Source organism: Patagioenas fasciata, chromosome 6, assembly GCF_037038585.1.
Source record: "Patagioenas fasciata isolate bPatFas1 chromosome 6, bPatFas1.hap1, whole genome shotgun sequence".
NCBI classification, from domain to species: domain Eukaryota; kingdom Metazoa; phylum Chordata; class Aves; order Columbiformes; family Columbidae; genus Patagioenas; species Patagioenas fasciata.
The window spans coordinates 25,650,100-25,668,798 of NC_092525.1; the positions used below are offsets into that span (position 1 = coordinate 25,650,100).

Here is an 18,699-nt window from a genome sequence, read left to right on the forward strand (position 1 = left end):
GCAACAACAGAATGATATGTATATGAAAAAGATTATAAAGGAGAGAAATGCAGAATCCTACCAATTTTTGTAGCGCAGCTTGGCTGAGAGGACCATCCTTCTGGCTGACATTGTACTGTATCTTCAGTGGCACCACTAGGAGTGTGGTAGCCTGGATTACATTTGTATTGCAGTTTCTCCTCTATTTTGAAGTATGTTTCTGTACCATAAAAAAAGCCATTTTCCAAAAGTGGCTTGCTACATTTTTCTGAGAGAAATGAGATAGCTTAGTTAGAAAAAGAATTCATAAAATATTTTTGTTCTCTGATAAGCAAGAGAAGGGGGTTTTTGGCTAACCTGATCTAATCTTATTTTCTTCACCTATTGAAGAAACTACCACAATCATCAAACAATACATCAAACCAATGGTAACAACCACACACACAAGAACCAAGGAATCTAGAGCTAGGGAGGCTCTATAAGATACACATCTGAGAGGAAGTTGTCCATTAGTCTCACCGAAATAAGGAAAGTGGGCAAAGCCCTTATAATATGTATAATTGAAAAATATTCCATATCTAAATATGTGTAGTTTGTATACATAAAGGGTTGATTTCACTCCTACTATGCAGCTTCTGTTCCTGTATGTTCAAGGAAACACAGCTGTTAACAGAAGCAAAACTGAGGTAAGTAAAGCCAACTCACTGTAGCACCGGGGCACAGGAGACCATCCTTTGGCTGTGCAAGTTATTCTTCCATCTTGAGTCCCACTCTCAGTTGTATAACCAATCATACAAGAATAGGAAAGTTTTTTTTCCTTATGCATGGGGAAATAATAACTTTTGAAACTATAATAGTACTGAGCAATCTTTCCATTTTCTATGTGTGGCAAATCACAAGGTTTATCTGCAAAAAGATAGAGATATTTCTCTCTAAAATTCTCAGCCCAGATAATTTTATTTTACGTTAATTTATTTAATATCAGTTGGATTGATTCAGGCTTTCAAACAAGGTGGGTGAAATTCTGAAGGATCAGGTAGGGTCTTGTAAAAGACTCACCAAAATGAAGACATATGACAATTATATCAGCTTTTGTTCTTCAGATTGACAGGAATGTCAGCTGTAGAGTGACACTTCCTAACATGAACTGGACAAAACTGATCCAGGACACATTTATTTGACTTTTATTTAGCCCAGAAGATGTAAGCATGAGCACCCTTTGCTGCATAAACCTACAGTGGCAACAGTGTCAAGATTGGCTATGCCATAGCCCCTCATTCAGCAAATGTCACCAGAGCAGTGTGACCAACTGCCAGGAGGTAATATAGGAGTTAAATCTGCTGAAGAACAGAAACTGAAGAACAGTCAAGAGAAGAGAAAGAAGAAATGCAGGTTAAGGAAAGAAGAACTGTTCCTTTACTCAATGTCACTAGCATTTACTGCAACTTTAGTATTTTTACTAAATAGAAAGTGTTAAGTTTTTTTTAAATAATTCTCTTCCTCACCCAACCACTCTATCACATCTGAAAAAAAAAAAGAAACCAACCAAAAATAAAGCACACACACCCCAAGAAAACAAACCAACAAAACCAAGCAAACAAACTTAGAAATCTTAATTACCATCAGGTAATTAAAAAGACAGATTGTTGCTACATACATACCTTTTGTTCAGCTTTTCAGAGGCTATCAGTGTCATTTCAACTGCTTTACCAATAAGGAGAAAATTAGTGAAGATGGGGCAACTCCCTCAGAGGCCACAGATATTTGCAGTTGAATATACATTAGCAAAACCAAGATGAGATGCAACAAAAGAGACACCTTTTCAATTAATAGAAGTGCACTTTTATACACAGTCCATAGCTTTGTGAACTTACAAGTTCAAGTGGTATATAAACTCTATAAACCCAAGAATTATAGGGAATACTGAAAATAGGGATAGAAAATGCAGAATCACCCCAGATTAACCTCTGGAAGTTCCATTGAACTTCTACTCTTCTGCTTTGTGGTTAGCCAAAACACTTCAATCACCAAGAAACTTCATTATAAAACAAGTTTTAATAGCAATCTAAGTGCCTCAAAACCACTCAAATACATTTCAAAAGAAACTTTTTCTGAATAAAAGTGTGAACACTTCATTATTAGCTTTAATATTAATATTAGCTTTTTGAAGCTTAAATAGCCCTGAGCTACAGATACACTTATCAGCCATCTCACATTAAAATTAAAAAGCAGTTTTTAGTCTTGGTAAATGTATGAAAGATATTGCACTTCAGCTACCTAGACTGCACATTCCAGATCCAACGTACATTTATTAGCAAGAGATTTCAGTTTATTTACCTTCTGCAAAGAGTTTGCCTGAATACATCGTAACTAGGAAGAAGAAACAGCTTTTAAATCTCATCTTCATTACTGTCTCCGTTAACTTTCCACCACCTGTGAAAACTTCGTAGGTATTACTTTTGTAAATAATTAACTACACTTCAAAGGTATTCACAAATGCCTTAGTGTCCATGGTATTTTGTAACAAGTTATTTCACTGAAACCACTATTTTCATTTATTTTAGTTCTCTCAATAACCTAACATGAGACCTCCATTTGGCATACTTTAAAGCACTAAAGAGGACAGAATTTATTTTACAGTGAAAGCAGACAGCAAGCTTACAGAACAATTTAAACTAGTTGATCACTGATCCACCCAGAAGCTTCCAGTTTCAAGTTTAAAGGGCATTCTGTTATCAGGTTATTTATCTTGGCTGAAATAAGAGGAAGTGGGAAATGTGCCCCCTTGCAGCCTATGCCCATATAACCAGTCAGTTGCATTCTATATGTTATTAATTCTGGAGGCTCTTACATTGAGAACATAGTCATAACTGTTATCTGTCTGTTGGGTTTTACTGTACACAGCTAGCTCCTTTTGAGTCCTATTAAAAAACAAAACAAATAAACCAACCCAACAAAAAAACAAACACACAGAAATTAGAACCTCGTTTACAATGCATTATCACCTGACTAATGGCTGTCAGTTGATTTAGCCCTACATTCCACCCTTGGGAGGCATAATCTTTAAAATTTGAGGGTGGAAGGGAAGGTGTAATTTTACAGTTTTCATTTTCTTGGCCTTACTCTAAGAAAATGCAATTTCAAGGCACAAGAAAACATAATTTAAGGGACTGTGATGAACACCATGTATTCAGCCAGATGAGATGCATGCTTGTATGTACTATCACTTGATAGGAACAAAGTACTCACAAATCACATCCCTTAAAATATCTGGTCAGAATTTCTAAAAATCACTCTTACGATGCCCCATTGTTCCATCATAGCCTTGTATTCTTTTTTTTTAATGGTAATTATAAAAAGATAATAAAATTCTTACAGTCACACATGATCCCCCAAGACCTTACAAGAAAGAAGACTCAAGCTTCCCCAAAACAGTAGCTAAGTTTTGAAATCCACAGACTACGCCTTCCTTCCTACCTATACCTCTCTGGATCAGACAAGCCAAGATAACTGTCCCACACAAACAATTGTTTTAAAAAGTTCTATATTATTTAAGCAGACTGAGGAATACCATGCTATTTGTGAGATTCGCAGTTGTGTAATAACAATACATTGCTGCAGTAGTGAAATTTACAGGGCTTATAATTTTATTGTACAATTGATTTTGGTAGAAGTACAAAATAGGATTTCAAAAGCTGTACACAATACAAAAAAGATACAGAAATGTTAATTGAAATTTGAAAAAATACATTTTCAAGGGTAGCTTGACACTTTTTTGTTTTCTTTCAAAGTCATTTAGATGTTCACCACATACGTGCTATACAAATACATTTTCATATACATCATTTACATTTCAGTAACAGGCAATACCCAGTGTATCCATCACCATCAGAATTGCTTGCAGAGGATCCACAACTTCTTGCATGTTATCTCTCCTCAAAACCCAGTCTGGCTTAATTCTGCAAAAATATTAGTTGCTTGTCATTAAAATTTTATAATACCACATCAAAAACAGCAGACTGATTTTTAAGCTCTTACCTTGAAACTGTTTTTATTCTTAGAGGAGTTACTGGAACAGAGGAAGTTCCACTTAGAGTGTTTGTTTTCTGCTTCACAAGTGTCCTCTCCGCATCCATTTTGTGTTTACGAGCTGTAAGTTTATATATGCTTTGAATGCAAGTAACAGCTCTTGGCATGCTTCGGATTTCCTGAGGAAAAAGTGTAAATAGCACAGTTAATAATACAAATTTGAAAGCAACTGAACAAATCAATAAATCTGTTTTATTCAGTAAAAACTGAATATTTATAATTTAAGCTTAACTTCCACTCACAAGTACAAATAAATGATTTTAAAGCCACCACACCTACAACAAGCCAGTCATCTAATGCTTTCAAAATACATAACAACTGGTATGAGACTCCAGATCTCAGGAAATTCAAGCTCTTACAAGTCAGATTTTACTGATTTCTCATTAAAACAAAATTTCACATATGGCATTGGCATATGCCTTCAATGATTGGTACAGAGAGACAAATCAGTGTCTGTACCCATCTTCATAGCAATGAAAGAATAATGCAATGGTCAGAAGTGACTGGATAACTTAAGTGCTTACATCTGAAGGAAAAACAGCTGGCGAATTTACAGTGCAGAACCTGGGCTGCTTTAATAACCTCATTAGGTATGCTAGCAATAGGCATGAACAAAGGAAACTACTTTCAATAACAGGCTGTGTCTCTGCTGTGATACAGTATGTCAACACGAAGTCACAGACAATTACATTGCCAGTTATTACTGATAATAAAGATCTTGACTGTCTCTGAAAAGCAACAGTAAATTTTCAGAAATGGAATAGAAGTTAATTCAGAGGCAACTAAAGTACATTTAAAGCTACGGAATTGATAGAAACTCATCAAAACGCCCTGGGAAGCAGGGATTACAATATCATAATCCTGTAAGGATTGCAGGATGAGAACCTCAATATCTTATTGAATAGCTCTGGGTGACCAGGGCATACAAAGCACAACATAATGAGTGTTTTCAGTATCTTGCAAAGGCTTTTTTTTTTTTTTCTAATCAGAGTTCAGTCATAATGAACATTACAGACATAATAGGTATGGTAGAGAGGGAGAGTAATAAAAAGAATTACAAACAGCAGCAAAATACACAATAAAAGCACATTAATCAAATTATTAAACCCAAAACATTTAAGTCTTACCAAAGCTCTTTTTGAGTCCTTTGAAAGGATGGCCAACAGGCAACAGGTCTTTGTGAAAATGCTTCCTCCTTTCTCTGAAACTTTGTCCCCAGCTTTCCCTCTGTACATTTGCAGTAGGTCTAGTAACGTGTCTATAGAATTTTCTGCTTCATAAACTGCTTGAGTAGTTCTTTCATACTGTTATACAAAAAAACGCAAGAGAGTTTATATAGATGGATATTTAAAATACCTTTCATGTAAGAGGAAAAAAGCAAAATCCATATTCTCTCCTAGATTAAATTTGTAGCTGATCTGGCATCCAAGCGATAAAAATCACCAGTGTAAAAGGTTACAAAAAGCTACCCTTTGTGCTTCCCACCTTGTTTAGAGACCTGTAGAATCTGATTTTACTTTTAAAATAGAAGAATATATAAGTTTAGAGAAATTTTAAAATAAACTTAGCCTAAATATTATTTTCTATTTTGAAATAGCAATAAAAGAATTTAAATGTAAATGGCTGTAGGATGGATATAAGATCAAAAACTACATTTAGCAAAGATTTTAATTTCAAAGAAAAAAACCACTAGAACAATCAAATCCGTAGTCAATAATCCATAGTCAATAACTATAGTATTACCATAGTACTGAAGCAGCTGTAAGTATTTATGAAAGCAATCTGTTCCATAAGAAATAAAAAAGTGGAAATATAGTCTATTCTATGACATGAATTTGGAAAAGTAGCCTGTCTTCTGGAACATACGCATTTCTACCTTAAAAAAACCTTCATAGCTTATCCTAACTGCAGTTTTGCATTTCTACACGATTTAATGCATTTCTACAAGTTTCATGCAATACTTGAGATGCCTTGCAATGTAATAACTTAAAAGTAAAATTATTACTATAAGCCCATGGGATAATTTTCCTTTGCCAAAAGGAAAATTAAATTGTAATTATTACAAAGTAGATAATTGGTTTCAAAATAACAGTTACAATTCAGAAACTTTTTTTTAAATTCAAAAGTATTAATTTTGTTTCAAATTTATTCAGAATTTTTGCTAAGTAAATATTAAGTAGTCTACAGCTTATAAACCTGCAAAGCAAAATATAACAGTTACCTTTGAAACATTAAGTAGAACCTGAACTGAATATCTGATCACATCCATGCATGGAACACTCCGGTTGCAACTTCGGATCAGAACAAAAATAGTGAGGATTGCTCTGCTCTGGGCCATGTTTTCACAACAGAGCGGGGACAGCCGGGTAGCCACCTCTGTGGTAATTGAAAAATTAAAAAAAAAAAAAAACCCAACAAAATAAACACCAAACTCTGAAGCTCAAGCAATTTAGTTGCAAACCAGGGTTCTCTCTTATTTTTAAGTAGAAATGCAAAGAAGTTAAAGCCACAATTACTGATTTAAACAAATATTTCTATATTGGTATTTAATATTCCAGTCTAAAAATTAATAATCAATGAAGAAACATACACTGATAGTAAATATATAATTAACTTATGTAAGACACAGTATTACTAGGACTGCCAGGAAATCAGAGCAATCAGGATTTCCTTTCTTTGTGTTACCATTTTAATACCGTTCTTAAATCGGTAATCTGGTTTTACTCTGGGAAAAACAAAGAACCCACCAAAAGTTATAGCAACACATTCACATTTCACAATCATACAGAAAGCCTAAATATCATTATGAACTCTTCTCAGATGAAAAATTCCAGTTTTTATCATCCTGTAAATCTATCAGTTAAATAAAATTAAATACTGACCAAGATGCTTTAATGCTGCAAGAATATAAGAGAGATGTTTGTATTTTAGAAGGTATTCAATAGCAATTGCAGTTCTGTTGCACAATTTGTTTTCTTCTCTGCTGTTTTCATTAGCCTTTTCTAAACTGTGTCTTAAAGCTCTAGTTTTTGCTGTGTCATTACTCTTTCTCCAAGAATATCCTCTCCACAATGCCTACAGAAAAGGAATTTCATAAAGAGAAAAAAAAAGCTGTGAGTGAGACAATAGAACTTCCATTACCATTCAATGTCAATTTTACACAAGTCTGACAAAGAAGTTAATTACCTTGGTTACTAATTTTTAAGTAACTACCATGCAGTGTTTTAATCTTCCAAACACTGGATTTTCAAAACAAAAAACCAAAATAAACATGTGTATACACTCCACTCACACTCCCGCATAAACAACCTCAACCAGTATATTGCTAAATATTACTTCATGATCTGTCTGCATTTAGCTTTGATGTCTAAATTGAAGCTGACTTGGCTTGTAATTTAACTGATAAATTCAGCAACAAAAGTAAACATCTTTCCCCTCCCCAAAACCCATGAGAGAAAAACGAAAAAATAATAACAAAAATTTCTTACAATAGGTATTTACCTGAAATTTAACTATTCCCACTGCAAATTTTCTCCTACGTCTGCATGCAAGGAATCTTCGTACATTACGCTGGATTATTGTTGCTGCATCATTTCTGTGATTTAGCCAGCCTCGAACCACACGTTGTAATTGAATGATTCTTTGGCAATCTCTTAGAAATCTCTTTTGTTGCATTTTTGCTCGGAACCATTTCTGTTTAAAATTAAAAATACTTTTCTATTTATTTTTCCCTAAATTCCCTTTTTGCATTCTAAACAAACATTGATAAAACTGTAGAACTGTTTCAACATAAGCTTTAACAGACACAAACACTATAAACATCACTATGCTCATACAACCACCATGATACAGCTCTGCTTGGCCTTGGAGTAGCTGAAATGTAAGACTGCAGAATGAAATCTTAACTAGGAGCAGTTAGGGAGGCATTCAGAAGAGAAAATTTTCAGTTCAAAGGGAGCTACAACAATCATCTAGTCCAACTGCCTGACCAAACGTTATAGCACATTATTAGGACCATTGTTCAAATGCTTCTTAAACACTGGCAGGATGGGGCATTGACCACCTCTCCAGGAAGCCTGTTCCAGTGTTCGACCATCCTCTTGGTAAAGAAATGCCCCCTAGTGTCCAGTCTAAACTTCCCCTGATGGAGGTTTTGAACCATTCCCACACACCCCATCACTGGATACCAGGGAGAAGAGCTCAGCATCTCCCTTCCACATCCCCTTCTCAGGAAGCTGTAGAGAGCCATGAGATTGTCTAGTTTAGAGAGGAGGAGGCTGGGGCACAAGCCCAGAATCATCAGCCACTCCTCACAGGACGTTCTTTCCAGCCCTTTCACCATTTTGTTTTGTTGCCCTCCTCTGGACACATTTGAGGACCTTCACATCCTTCTTAAATTGTGGGGCCCAGAACTGCACACAGCACTCAAGGCAAGGCTGCACCAATGCTGAATACAGTGGGATAATCCCTTTACTTGATCAGCTGGTTCTACCATGTTTGGTGCCCCCAGGATGGGGTTTGCCCCTTGGCTGCCAGGGCACATACTGCTGACTGGTACGGAGTTGTTGCCACCAGCACGCCCCATCCCTTTCTGCAGGGCTGCTCTCCAGCCATTCCACTCCCAATTTATACTTGTGCTCGGTATTACTCTCTTCTAGGAGTTTACTTTCTCTTGGCTGGCTCTCAAGGAGAACACCTATCCACTTTTCTCATTCCCCAGCTCTGTTTCTTCCTCTCTATATACAGAGAAGGGAGATGGGGTACCGTATGCCAAATTTGAGTAAAAAAAGCCTCTTCCACCCATTCGCTCACACCTTAAGTGGAAAATATAACCTATGGGGAGAGATAACAGATCTGTATACATGGAGAAGTAGTAGAACAAAGTTTGCCATCACATCCTTGACTAGAGAACAGCTATTTCAGGGCTCCTGTTTCAGTCTCTCCATTTTTCTAACACTGACCTTCCACTGTTGGGACTCAGCTAATGGTCAGTTTTGAAACCTTAAGATAATTTTTACTATTAGGCAGTGCTGTAATACAGACTTGATTTTTGATCTTGCTTTTAGAAAAGTAAAATGTGGTTATAGCAAAAAATGCTTCAACTCTCACAGGTTCTAGTACCACTGGCAGGTTAGAAACATCCAACCAAATAAATCACTGCATCCCAAGAGATTGTTCATGCAAGGAGATGCTCTTCGTTTCATGGGCCTTACAGGTTGTCCTGTCTGATCTTTCCTACTTCTAGTAAGATGTAAAGAAACAGGCTAAAACAGTACTCAGATTCCTTTAGCAAGCTTGAAGGTCTGAAGGAAATAAAAACTTGCCCATTCTTCCTCAGCGTTAAAGTGCTTAATCCTTCAGAGCCTGCTGAGATTCACTATTATGCTTAGCTGGGCATAAGCAGCATTAATAAATCAGTCTTCATAATTTAGGTTTACATTTTTATGTAAGAAACTACAGTGTCTAAGTACTACAGCTTATCTGAGAGAAAAAAAAAATTAAAAAATCAGATGATGTTACACAAAATCAATCGTCCTTAGTTTGACTAACCTGTATTATAAGAACAGACGAGATCCGGTTCTGTGCAAGTTTTAATATGAGGTGAATCCTATATGCCCTTTGAATTTTAATTGCAGAGATATGATGATATGCAGCTGCTGTAAAATAAAGTAGTTTCTTCTGTTGTTTCTGTTCTGAAATCTGTAGAAGGGAAACAAAATAAGGAACATTAATTTTCATACTTAGAAGTAGCTGATCATCTATGCAAAGACCATAGTACATGGCAACATACTATTAGATGCTGAAGAATTGCGTCAGAAGCCATTACCTCAGAACCAAGTAAGCTACCTTTCTTCAGAAATAGCTCTCTAATCTAAACAAAAACACAAGGAAGTGATCGTAACGAACAACATTAATATTTAGCAGAGAACAGTTTCATTGTAAGCATGTGTGTGCAGAAGTATCAGTTATAGGTAAGCCACAAAGACCTCAGAAACTAAAAAAAACCACCCAACAATGAAAATTTATCTTAGAATAACAGGATTGCAAGAAAAGACCCAGACTGTATTTTGGTCTATTCTGATCCAACCAATTCTCAAAGCAGTCAACAAGAATTTGAGTTCAATAACAGGCAATCAGGTTCTTGCCAACTGGAATTAATGCTAAAACAGCTGTAATTTACATTAAAAGTATAGTTTTAGTTTGAAGTATACCAACCTTTTTTCTAACTAAATAACCCCGTATCAACGCTTGCAGTTTAATGACAGCTTTTCTAGTTTTGTTGTATTTCATGAATTGATGCTTGCCTTCCTGCCAAGCCCTCAGATGTTTCTGGATAATTAGAGCAGCAGCTTTTTGTTGATCAAGTTTCCTTCTTGCCTTGAAGCCTCTGTATGCATTTTGGATCAAACATGCAGCTTGAAGCTTCTGAAAAAGGTTTTAAAGAATGTATTTATAATTAAACTTTTGTTTGATCGTGACATCTCTATACATTTCTATATTGGTTCTAGATATTTTTTTCCAGTCATAAGAACAAAAATAAAACAGGAAATACAAGCAAACTCATGAAGTACTAGTTCACATAAAAATGCAATTTCACTATTTGGAAAGTCTTTTCTCTAAGCTAAATTGGGTCAAAATATGGTCAAGTTAACTGAATTTGTTGTAAGCAATAATGCCAGCAGAAAATTTTACATTTTAACTTGCTATCAGTATAGACAGGGATAATTCCACAATTTGAACTGTTCAAAAACAAGAATCAAACTTGTTGCTCGAAGTAAAAAAGGAAATTTAGTATTTTGAAGATTGAACAGTGTTGATTTTAAAAATCTGTTCTGGTCTCACTTTTTTTTTTTCTATATTTCTGCATATTGATGACAAAAATCACTCCAATAGCTTGAAAACTTTTTAGACAACTATGATATAGCAGAGTGCAAGTGAAAACACACCTTTCTTAAAAGTCTTTTAGTTCTGTACTGTCTATACACCAACTGAATCTTCACTGCAGCATTCTTAATTGCCAGAAACTGATGTCGAACCATTCGTGCAGTAAGGGTTGCTCTCCATCTTCTTTGAATGGTAAGTGCACAGGATTTCATTTTCAAAAACCTAACATGAAAATGCATTTTAGCTTTTTTTCCAAAAGTTGAGAACATTTACATTTTTAAAGCAAGAAAACAGTGAAGGTTTGCAAAATTATTATGACAGATATTGTAAAATCAGAGCTGTTATCCACCAAACCTTGGAACACTAGAACAAGGGAACAGGCAGCAATGTTGGCAGAAAGCCTGGTTTAAAATAGAAGATATTTCTTGTTTTCCCACAGTAGGTATTTCCAGAACTTGTTGCCAAAGGAGGTTGAGGAGGGAAACAGCAGTTAGAAGGCATTAGACAAACTGACATACAAGTCCATATAGATAATAAAGAGAATAGGCAAGGATGCAAATTCTAGTATCCATAATCTAACAGGACCTTACAAAGTGGTCAGGTTAACATACTCTCCCTAAACAGCATTTTCTGAATGAGATGAGCTATCAGGCTGATCTGCTAAAGCTTTTATTGCAAAATCATCTCACAGCAAAATAAGCACAAACCAATTGAACTATTCCATTACACATTATAAAAAAATAGCTTTTCATTTGATTAGTTTTATGCTGGAATTTTAACAATATTCTAAACATCCTTCCAGTAAGAAAAAAAAAAGAAAATATAAGCGAAAAAAAGATAAAGGCCTAGTCTTTCTAGATCCGTAACATGCAAAATTTAAGTTTGTGAGGTAGCTTCCAGTCCAGAAAAATACTTAAACATAAGAAAAATACTGTGCTAAAGAATTATCCCACCTGTGTCAATGGGATTATGTTCATGCATGTTACACACATACTGCAGGGTCAGAGCCTGAGAATCTATAGATATTTGCCAGAGCACAAAGCAGTAGCAATCATTACATAATAAAAGCTTTTAAAAGTAGAGAAATGTATATCAAATTCAGCATTACCTGGTCCGCTGCTGTTTTGTTTTGAAGTGATTCTGAATAATGCGTGTAGCTTTTACCACAGATGCATATTTCTTCCGTGCTCTGCAGCCTCGAAACCAGGCTTGAATTACTTGTGCTGCTCTGATTTTGTTAACCCACTGCCTGGTTTTATATCCTCTATATGATGCCTATGAAATATCAAAAGAAAAAAAAACACCTTCAAAACTTGTTTTTGTTTAATGGAACAAACAAAATTAAAAGGAAAAAAAGTCACATGAAAATGAAAGGCTTTTCAGATTCCAATCTCTACAGTATTACAAATATCTAATTTATCACAATGGTGTTTTCTAAAGCAATTGAAATGCATTCAGAGAAATACCATAAATGCCACTCTCCTTAATGCCTCTAAAAATAACGATGTCATGAAGAAACAAATACAAGAGAGATTAAAAATAGGAAAAAAAAATGAAGGAAAAAAGAAAAAAATCAAACCAAACCAACCAACTACAACCAACCAACCAAATCCCCACAACAACAACGAAGGAATAAAATAAAAACAAACTCAACACCTTCTGGGATTACCTGAATTCTAATGGCCGCTTTTTTCATTTGATGGTATCTTCGTTGTTCAATATTTCGCATCTGATGCGCTCTGTAGTGCTGCTGTATTAATATAGCAGAAAACCTGCACTGAAGGTACTTCTGTCTCTGAATAAATCCGCGGAAAAATGCCTTAAAAGAAAGAGACATAATCTTGGAATATTTCACCACTTGAATGCTATTCATTGGCTTGTTAGAAAAACAACAATAGAAGCAAATAAATTTCTGACTTCCCAATGAATACTTTTTTCTACATTTTAAGCAAAGTAATCACACTTAAATTATTTAGAATGTGCAAGTTAAGTACTCAGAAAATAACTAACAATCTGCCACTTCTCCCCCAAACCATGGAGGTGAGGAAGGCACACCTGTTATCTGTTAAGGAGAGCATGGGCTCTCCAGCAAGATACTAATAGCAACCTAATAAATTATTATTATTAGAGACTATTTCCCTTTCTTCCCTCATTTGAGGGAGAAAAATCCTCTCATTCCAATAATATCCTAAGGAGAAACTGCTTCTAGTAGGGTAAAATAACTAAGGCCACCAGAGGAAGTCAACTTGAAGTTTTTTTCAGAAGGGAAAACAAAACAATCCAACACAAAAGAAAAAAAAACCCCACACCCTAAAACCATTACTATACAATTAAAAGTACCTGAATTTTTATTGTGTTCTCTTTAATTTTGTGAAACCTCTTCTTTTCAATGAATCCTCTGACTCTAGCCTGCACAATTATAATGTTCCTCCGGGTCTCTAAGTAAGTCATTCTTTGGTGTTTCACAATCAAGTGGGATCGGTAGCATCGTTGTAAGACAACTGCTGCTTTTTTGTAGCTTGTATACTGTGATTTAGTTTTATGCATTAAGTAATAAGCTTGTAACGTAATAGCTGCTGTTCTAAGTTGAATAAATTTTCTACGCTGCACAGCCATCTGAAGAAAAGATTGAATTTTTCTTGCAGCTCGTATTTGTCTTGCTGTTTTTCTTGCTTTCATACCACGGAAAGCAGACTGAATAATTACTATTGCTTGTCTTTGAGCACAATACTCCGCTTTCTGTAAATGAGCCCTGCAACATGCTCTGTACCACCTCTGAATAGCAACTGCTGAACTCTGAATCAGTTTATAGTGATTCCTTGCTCTTTGGCATCGGAACATAGACTGGATCATTATTGCTGCTGCTTTCTTTCTAAGAAAACGCCTCCTTTCTACACACATTTTTAAGAAGGATTGTATGCACCGTGCAGCAACATTGGTTTTATACAACTGCCTCGCCTTTTTAGCACGAAAAGAGGACTGAAGGCAAATGACAGCCTTTTTTATTTTTGCATAGCTTTCCATGTCAGCTTCTTTTGCCCTTTTGGCTCTGAACCTGTGTTGTATAACTCTGACAGCCCAGCACAACTGTTTGTAATATCTATATTGTAAGTACATGCGATAACTAGACTGTATGACAGTTGCTGAAATATGCATGGTTTTCAGTTTCTTTCGTTCCTTCATGCCTCTATATGAGGCTTGAATAAGAAGAGCAGAATTCTTCATTGTCAGGTATTTCTTTCGTTGATTCTTTCCTTTAATGTAGGACCGATAGTGGTTCTGTATAACAATAGCTGCAATTCTCATATTTTGATAAGACCTTCTAGTCCTGTGCATTTTGTAGGCTGACTGTATAGTAATAGCAGCTAAACACATGTGCTCAATCCTCTTCCGCACTCTGATACCTCTGTACACAGCCTGGATGTGAATAGTTGCTCTGCGAAGAGAAAGATACTCCGAAGTATGCTGTCTTGACAGAATCAAAGCTCTGTATCTTCTCTGAAAGACAAGAGTAGCTGCTTTAAGAGAGAGAAATCTTTGACGTTCTCTAAAAGCCTTAAAATTTTTCTGGACAACAATAGCAGCACTGTGCATTTTTTGACGTCGTTTTTTTGCACGCCTGTCTCGAAAAGCCTTCTGAATACAAGTTGCTGCTTTCTTTAATGAAGAGTAATGCTGTACTGCAATTTTCTTTAGGTTATTGGCTCTGTACCTCTTCTGTATTAGCTGGGCTGCCCACTGAACTTTTCTGTAATGGCAGTACTGCCTATGCATTCGGTAGTTTCTCTGTATTATAAGTGCTGCCTCACGTTTTTTCTTCAAGATGCGTCTTGTTTTCATTCCTCTATAGGCAGCCTGAAGAACTAAAACAGAATTGTACTGTTTTAAGTATATTTCTCTCTCACGCTTCCCTTCTCTGTAAGCACGATAATGTTGCTGTATGATCACTGAAGCAAGCCTGATAGCTTGATAAGAAATGTAAGTTTTATGCATTCTGAACATCGTTTGAATAACTGTAGCAGCTTGATGCATCTGCTGCAATTTTTTTCTTACCACAAAGCCTCTATAAGCAGACTGTATGATAACAACAGCATTAAGCAAAGAAAGATATTTTTGACGTTGAATTTTTGCCTGTTTTGTTGCTCTGTATTTTCTCTGAATTACAATAGCAGCTGTCTTAATGTAAATAAAATGTTTTCTTTTGAGAAAAGTTCTAAATCTTCTTTGAATAATCTCAGCCGACTCACTCATAGTTATTATAAGTCGTCTTGTTTTCCTGCCACGGAATGCAGCCTGGATACGAAGTGTAGCCCTTTTCATAATCGTATAGTTGCGAAGTTGTGTATTTCGCTCCTTACAAGCACGGAACCACTGCTGAATCCGCCTCGTTGCCAGCAACAATTTTCTGAAATCCCTTTGTTGTTTGTGCATCCGATAGTAAGACTGTATTATTGCTGCTGACTGATGCATAGTTTTCAGGTCTTGTCGGACCTTCAAGCCTCTACAGGCAGCCTGGAGGATAATAACAGACTTCTTTAGTTCCAAGTACTTTTTACGTTGTACTTTGCCTAAACAAAATGCTCTATATTGTCTTTGAATTATAATTGCTGCCATTCTCATTGCCTGATACTTTATGTTCAGGCGATGCATCTTAAACATGGCTTGGATACAAATAGCTGCTTGATGCATACGGTAAACTTGTTGTCTAACTCTTACACCTCTATAAATTGCTTGCATTTTGACTGTTGCTTTTTTTAAAGACAAATATTTCTGCTTTTGACATTTGGCATGAATATTTGCACGATAATGCCTTTGAATGACTATAGCTGCAGATCTAAGTCTTTCATAGCCCTTTTTGACCATGTAGGATTTGAAGGCTGCTTGTATAGTTGTAGCACATTTGTTTAGTTTGTTCAATTCTTTCCTCACAGTCATCCCTCGGTAAGCAGACTGCAAGACTAACACAGCTGCCTTTGTTTTTAGATAAATTGCACGTTGGGTTTTTTTCATACAGTGAGCTCTGAAGTGGTTTTGAATCACTAAAGTGGCTTGTCTTAGTTTCTTATACTTTAGTTGATTTACATGCATTCTGTAATAGGACTGAATAATTGTTGCAAGATTATGCTTCTTTTGAATTGTTTTTCTCACAGTTTTCCCCCTCCATATTGCCTGAAGATGCACTACAGAGTTACGAAGCTGAACATATTCTTGCCGTTGTTTCCGGCCTATAACGCTGGCTCTGTAATGCCTTTGGATAGTTCGCACAGCACAGTTCATACGTTTGAATTTTTTCACAGCTATGAATTTTCTGAAGGCAGACTGTATCTTAGTAGCAGCAACATGTTGTCTTCGAATCTGCTTTCGTACCTTCCAGCCACGAAAAGTTGCTTGTAAAGAAAGTACTGCTGCTCTTGTCATTAAGAAGTTCAGTCTTTGCCTGTTACCAGTCTTACAAGTTCTGTACCATCTCTGAATCACAATGGAGGCCTGAACCATTGCCTTGTATTTCACTCTTGCGGCATGAGCTCTAAAAGCAGTCTGAATTTTAATAGCAGCTCTATATTCAAGTTTAAGCTTTTTGCGTGCTTTGTAACCCCTGTAGGCTGACTGTAAGCACACAGCTGCTTTTTTAACTTGCAAGAACTCCTGCCTCTGACACAGCTGCTTTTTGTATGCACGATAATAGTTTTGAATTATGACAACAGCACTACAGATGCTTAAATAACGTTGCCTGTCCCTTCTCATTCTGTAGCGTGCCTGGAGAAATAATGCAGTCTCCCTCCACCTTTGTATTTGTTTCCTGACAAGATAGCCTCGAACTACAGCTTGAATTCTTATGCAAGCACCCTTCAATTTCCTATAATCTTCTTTAAGTTGAAGAGCATATCTACGAGACCGATACCTTCTCTGGACACAAAGTGCTGCCTCCCTTAATGCACAATAATGCTTATGTGCATGTCTCATCTTTACAAACGCTTGAATCTTCACTGTTGCATCTTTTAAGTTTTTAAATCTCTTACGGACAACATAAGCGCGGTAACTTGCCTGAATTTTTATCACAGATCTCAATATGTGAGCCTCTTTTCTAGCTTTCAATCCTCTGTAGGCAGACTGTAGGACGACAGCAGCCCTACGCATCTTCTGGAAAGAAGCAGCTGCTTTTTTAGAAGTAACGTGTGCCCTGTACCAAGTTTGAATTACAGTAGCTGCATTTTTCATCTCTTTGTATCTTTTTACTTGCTGGTATTTTCTGACATGTGACTGCAATGTAGTAACAGATTTTTTTAATCGTAGAAATCTTAGTTTCTCTTTTTTCATTCTCCACAGTGACTGAACAACACAAACTGCCTTAGTTTGTCTGTATAGTTTACGTGCCTGCATGCCTCTAAAAGCAGCTTGGAGAACTACTACTGCTACACGTTTTTGCAAATAGTACTCTCTTTCAATTTTACCTACTTTATAAGCTCTGTAATACTGCTGAATTGTCACTATTTTTGCCCTGAGTTCCTGGTAAATATGTCTAGCCAACTGACACCTGTACCAAGCCTGAATCTTGATAACACTTTGCTTAATACGTAGATACTGTTTCAGATCTCTGTGCATCCTATACCAAGACTGTATGACAAGGGCAGCCCTCTTTCTTCTAGCCAGTTTTGAAGATTGCCATTTTCGGAAATAAGTCTGAAGTACTAAAGTTGCTTTAATTTTCTGTTGAATTTTGGTTTTTTTCCATCTTCTGAATGCAGATTGAATAGTAAGTGCTGAAGACTTTAAGAGTTCGTATCTTTGCCGATCTTTTTTTGCCAACTTAAATGCACGCAGATGACTCTGAATTGTAACAGTAGCCCAAACAATTCGTTTATAGGCAGCAACAGCCTTCACCATCCTTATCCTTGCTTGTACAAAAGTAACGTAGTATCTTAGCTGTAAATATCTTTTCCTGGCAGCATATCTCCTCCAATAAGCCTGCAGGAAAAACAAACCAACCACACAGAAAATTTAGTATTTTCTTCATGATATCTCAAGTTAAGCTTAAATTTGAGGACTGCCAACCTCAGTGTTATCTATACCCTAACCAACAGACTTTTAAAGATTTCTTTATTCCTACTTAATCCCTAGGAAGAAAAGTACAAGTATCTACACAAAGAAACCCAAAAGCCAAATGCTTGAATCATGGCTTTAAGTATCTTCTATTCTGGGAAAATGCTAAATTTGCCCTGGTTACAAAAGATTGCCTTTTAAACAATTTGATAAGTCAGTGATTCTGTAATTTCCATTCTAGAAAGTCTTAAGAATGTAATATTTAGCTTTGGGTAATAGCGGGGAAGGTATCTTGAGAAACTGAATTAACTGCCCAGCTACCAGTTGGTAACTAAAGTCTACCATTCTGAATGTGCCCACTGTAGGTGTCATAACACTAGGAGAGTAACTATTTTTTTTAAAGCTTCTGTAAGTAAAGTTCAGCAGCTGCAGAGGCAAGCCAAAACAACCTCATCAGTCCTTAGCCTGACTTGTCTGAGGCCCAGTGTTTTAATGTTTATGGTATGCCAAAATATTCACATTAAGAAGAAACAATTACTGATTTAATAGCATGCTACCATTTCTCTCTGAAGATAAAAAGTTACTAAAACATCTCAAAAGGGAGGGAAAAAAAAAAAGAAAAAAAGTTACATTTTCATTAAGACATCAGTTGCTGCAAGCAAAACCAATGACCCTGAGCAAGCCTTTGTTTTTTTCCACAGATTT

General features: G+C 36.1%; 2 protein-coding genes across 3 annotated transcripts in view; both read right to left on the reverse strand.

Annotated features, from left to right (window-relative positions):
• Window positions 1-2,420, reverse strand: part of LOC136104084 (complement factor H-like) — a 38,876-nt gene extending 36,456 nt beyond the window's left edge. The window contains exons 1-3 of the mRNA XM_071810579.1: window positions 2,317-2,420; window positions 685-885; window positions 62-247 (exon numbers count right to left, since the gene is read on the reverse strand). Of these exons, the coding sequence (XP_071666680.1) occupies window positions 62-247; window positions 685-885; window positions 2,317-2,386 (457 nt within the window). The 5' untranslated portion in view covers window positions 2,387-2,420. The remainder of the gene's footprint in view (window positions 1-61; window positions 248-684; window positions 886-2,316) is intronic.
• ASPM (assembly factor for spindle microtubules) overlaps window positions 2,016-18,699 on the reverse strand; it is a 31,160-nt gene continuing 14,476 nt past the window's right edge. Inside the window, exons 18-29 of one of the 2 annotated variants that reach the window (XM_065842677.2) lie at window positions 13,294-17,919; window positions 12,623-12,772; window positions 12,062-12,228; window positions 11,016-11,175; window positions 10,285-10,494; window positions 9,619-9,768; window positions 7,570-7,761; window positions 6,951-7,143; window positions 6,290-6,444; window positions 5,196-5,372; window positions 4,018-4,187; window positions 2,016-3,938 (exon numbers count right to left, since the gene is read on the reverse strand). In XM_065842677.2, the coding sequence (XP_065698749.2) occupies window positions 3,833-3,938; window positions 4,018-4,187; window positions 5,196-5,372; window positions 6,290-6,444; window positions 6,951-7,143; window positions 7,570-7,761; window positions 9,619-9,768; window positions 10,285-10,494; window positions 11,016-11,175; window positions 12,062-12,228; window positions 12,623-12,772; window positions 13,294-17,919 (6,456 nt within the window). In that variant the 3' untranslated portion in view covers window positions 2,016-3,832. The remainder of the gene's footprint in view (window positions 3,939-4,017; window positions 4,188-5,195; window positions 5,373-6,289; window positions 6,445-6,950; window positions 7,144-7,569; window positions 7,762-9,618; window positions 9,769-10,284; window positions 10,495-11,015; window positions 11,176-12,061; window positions 12,229-12,622; window positions 12,773-13,293; window positions 17,920-18,699) is intronic. The other variant, XM_065842678.2, reaches the window with a different exon arrangement.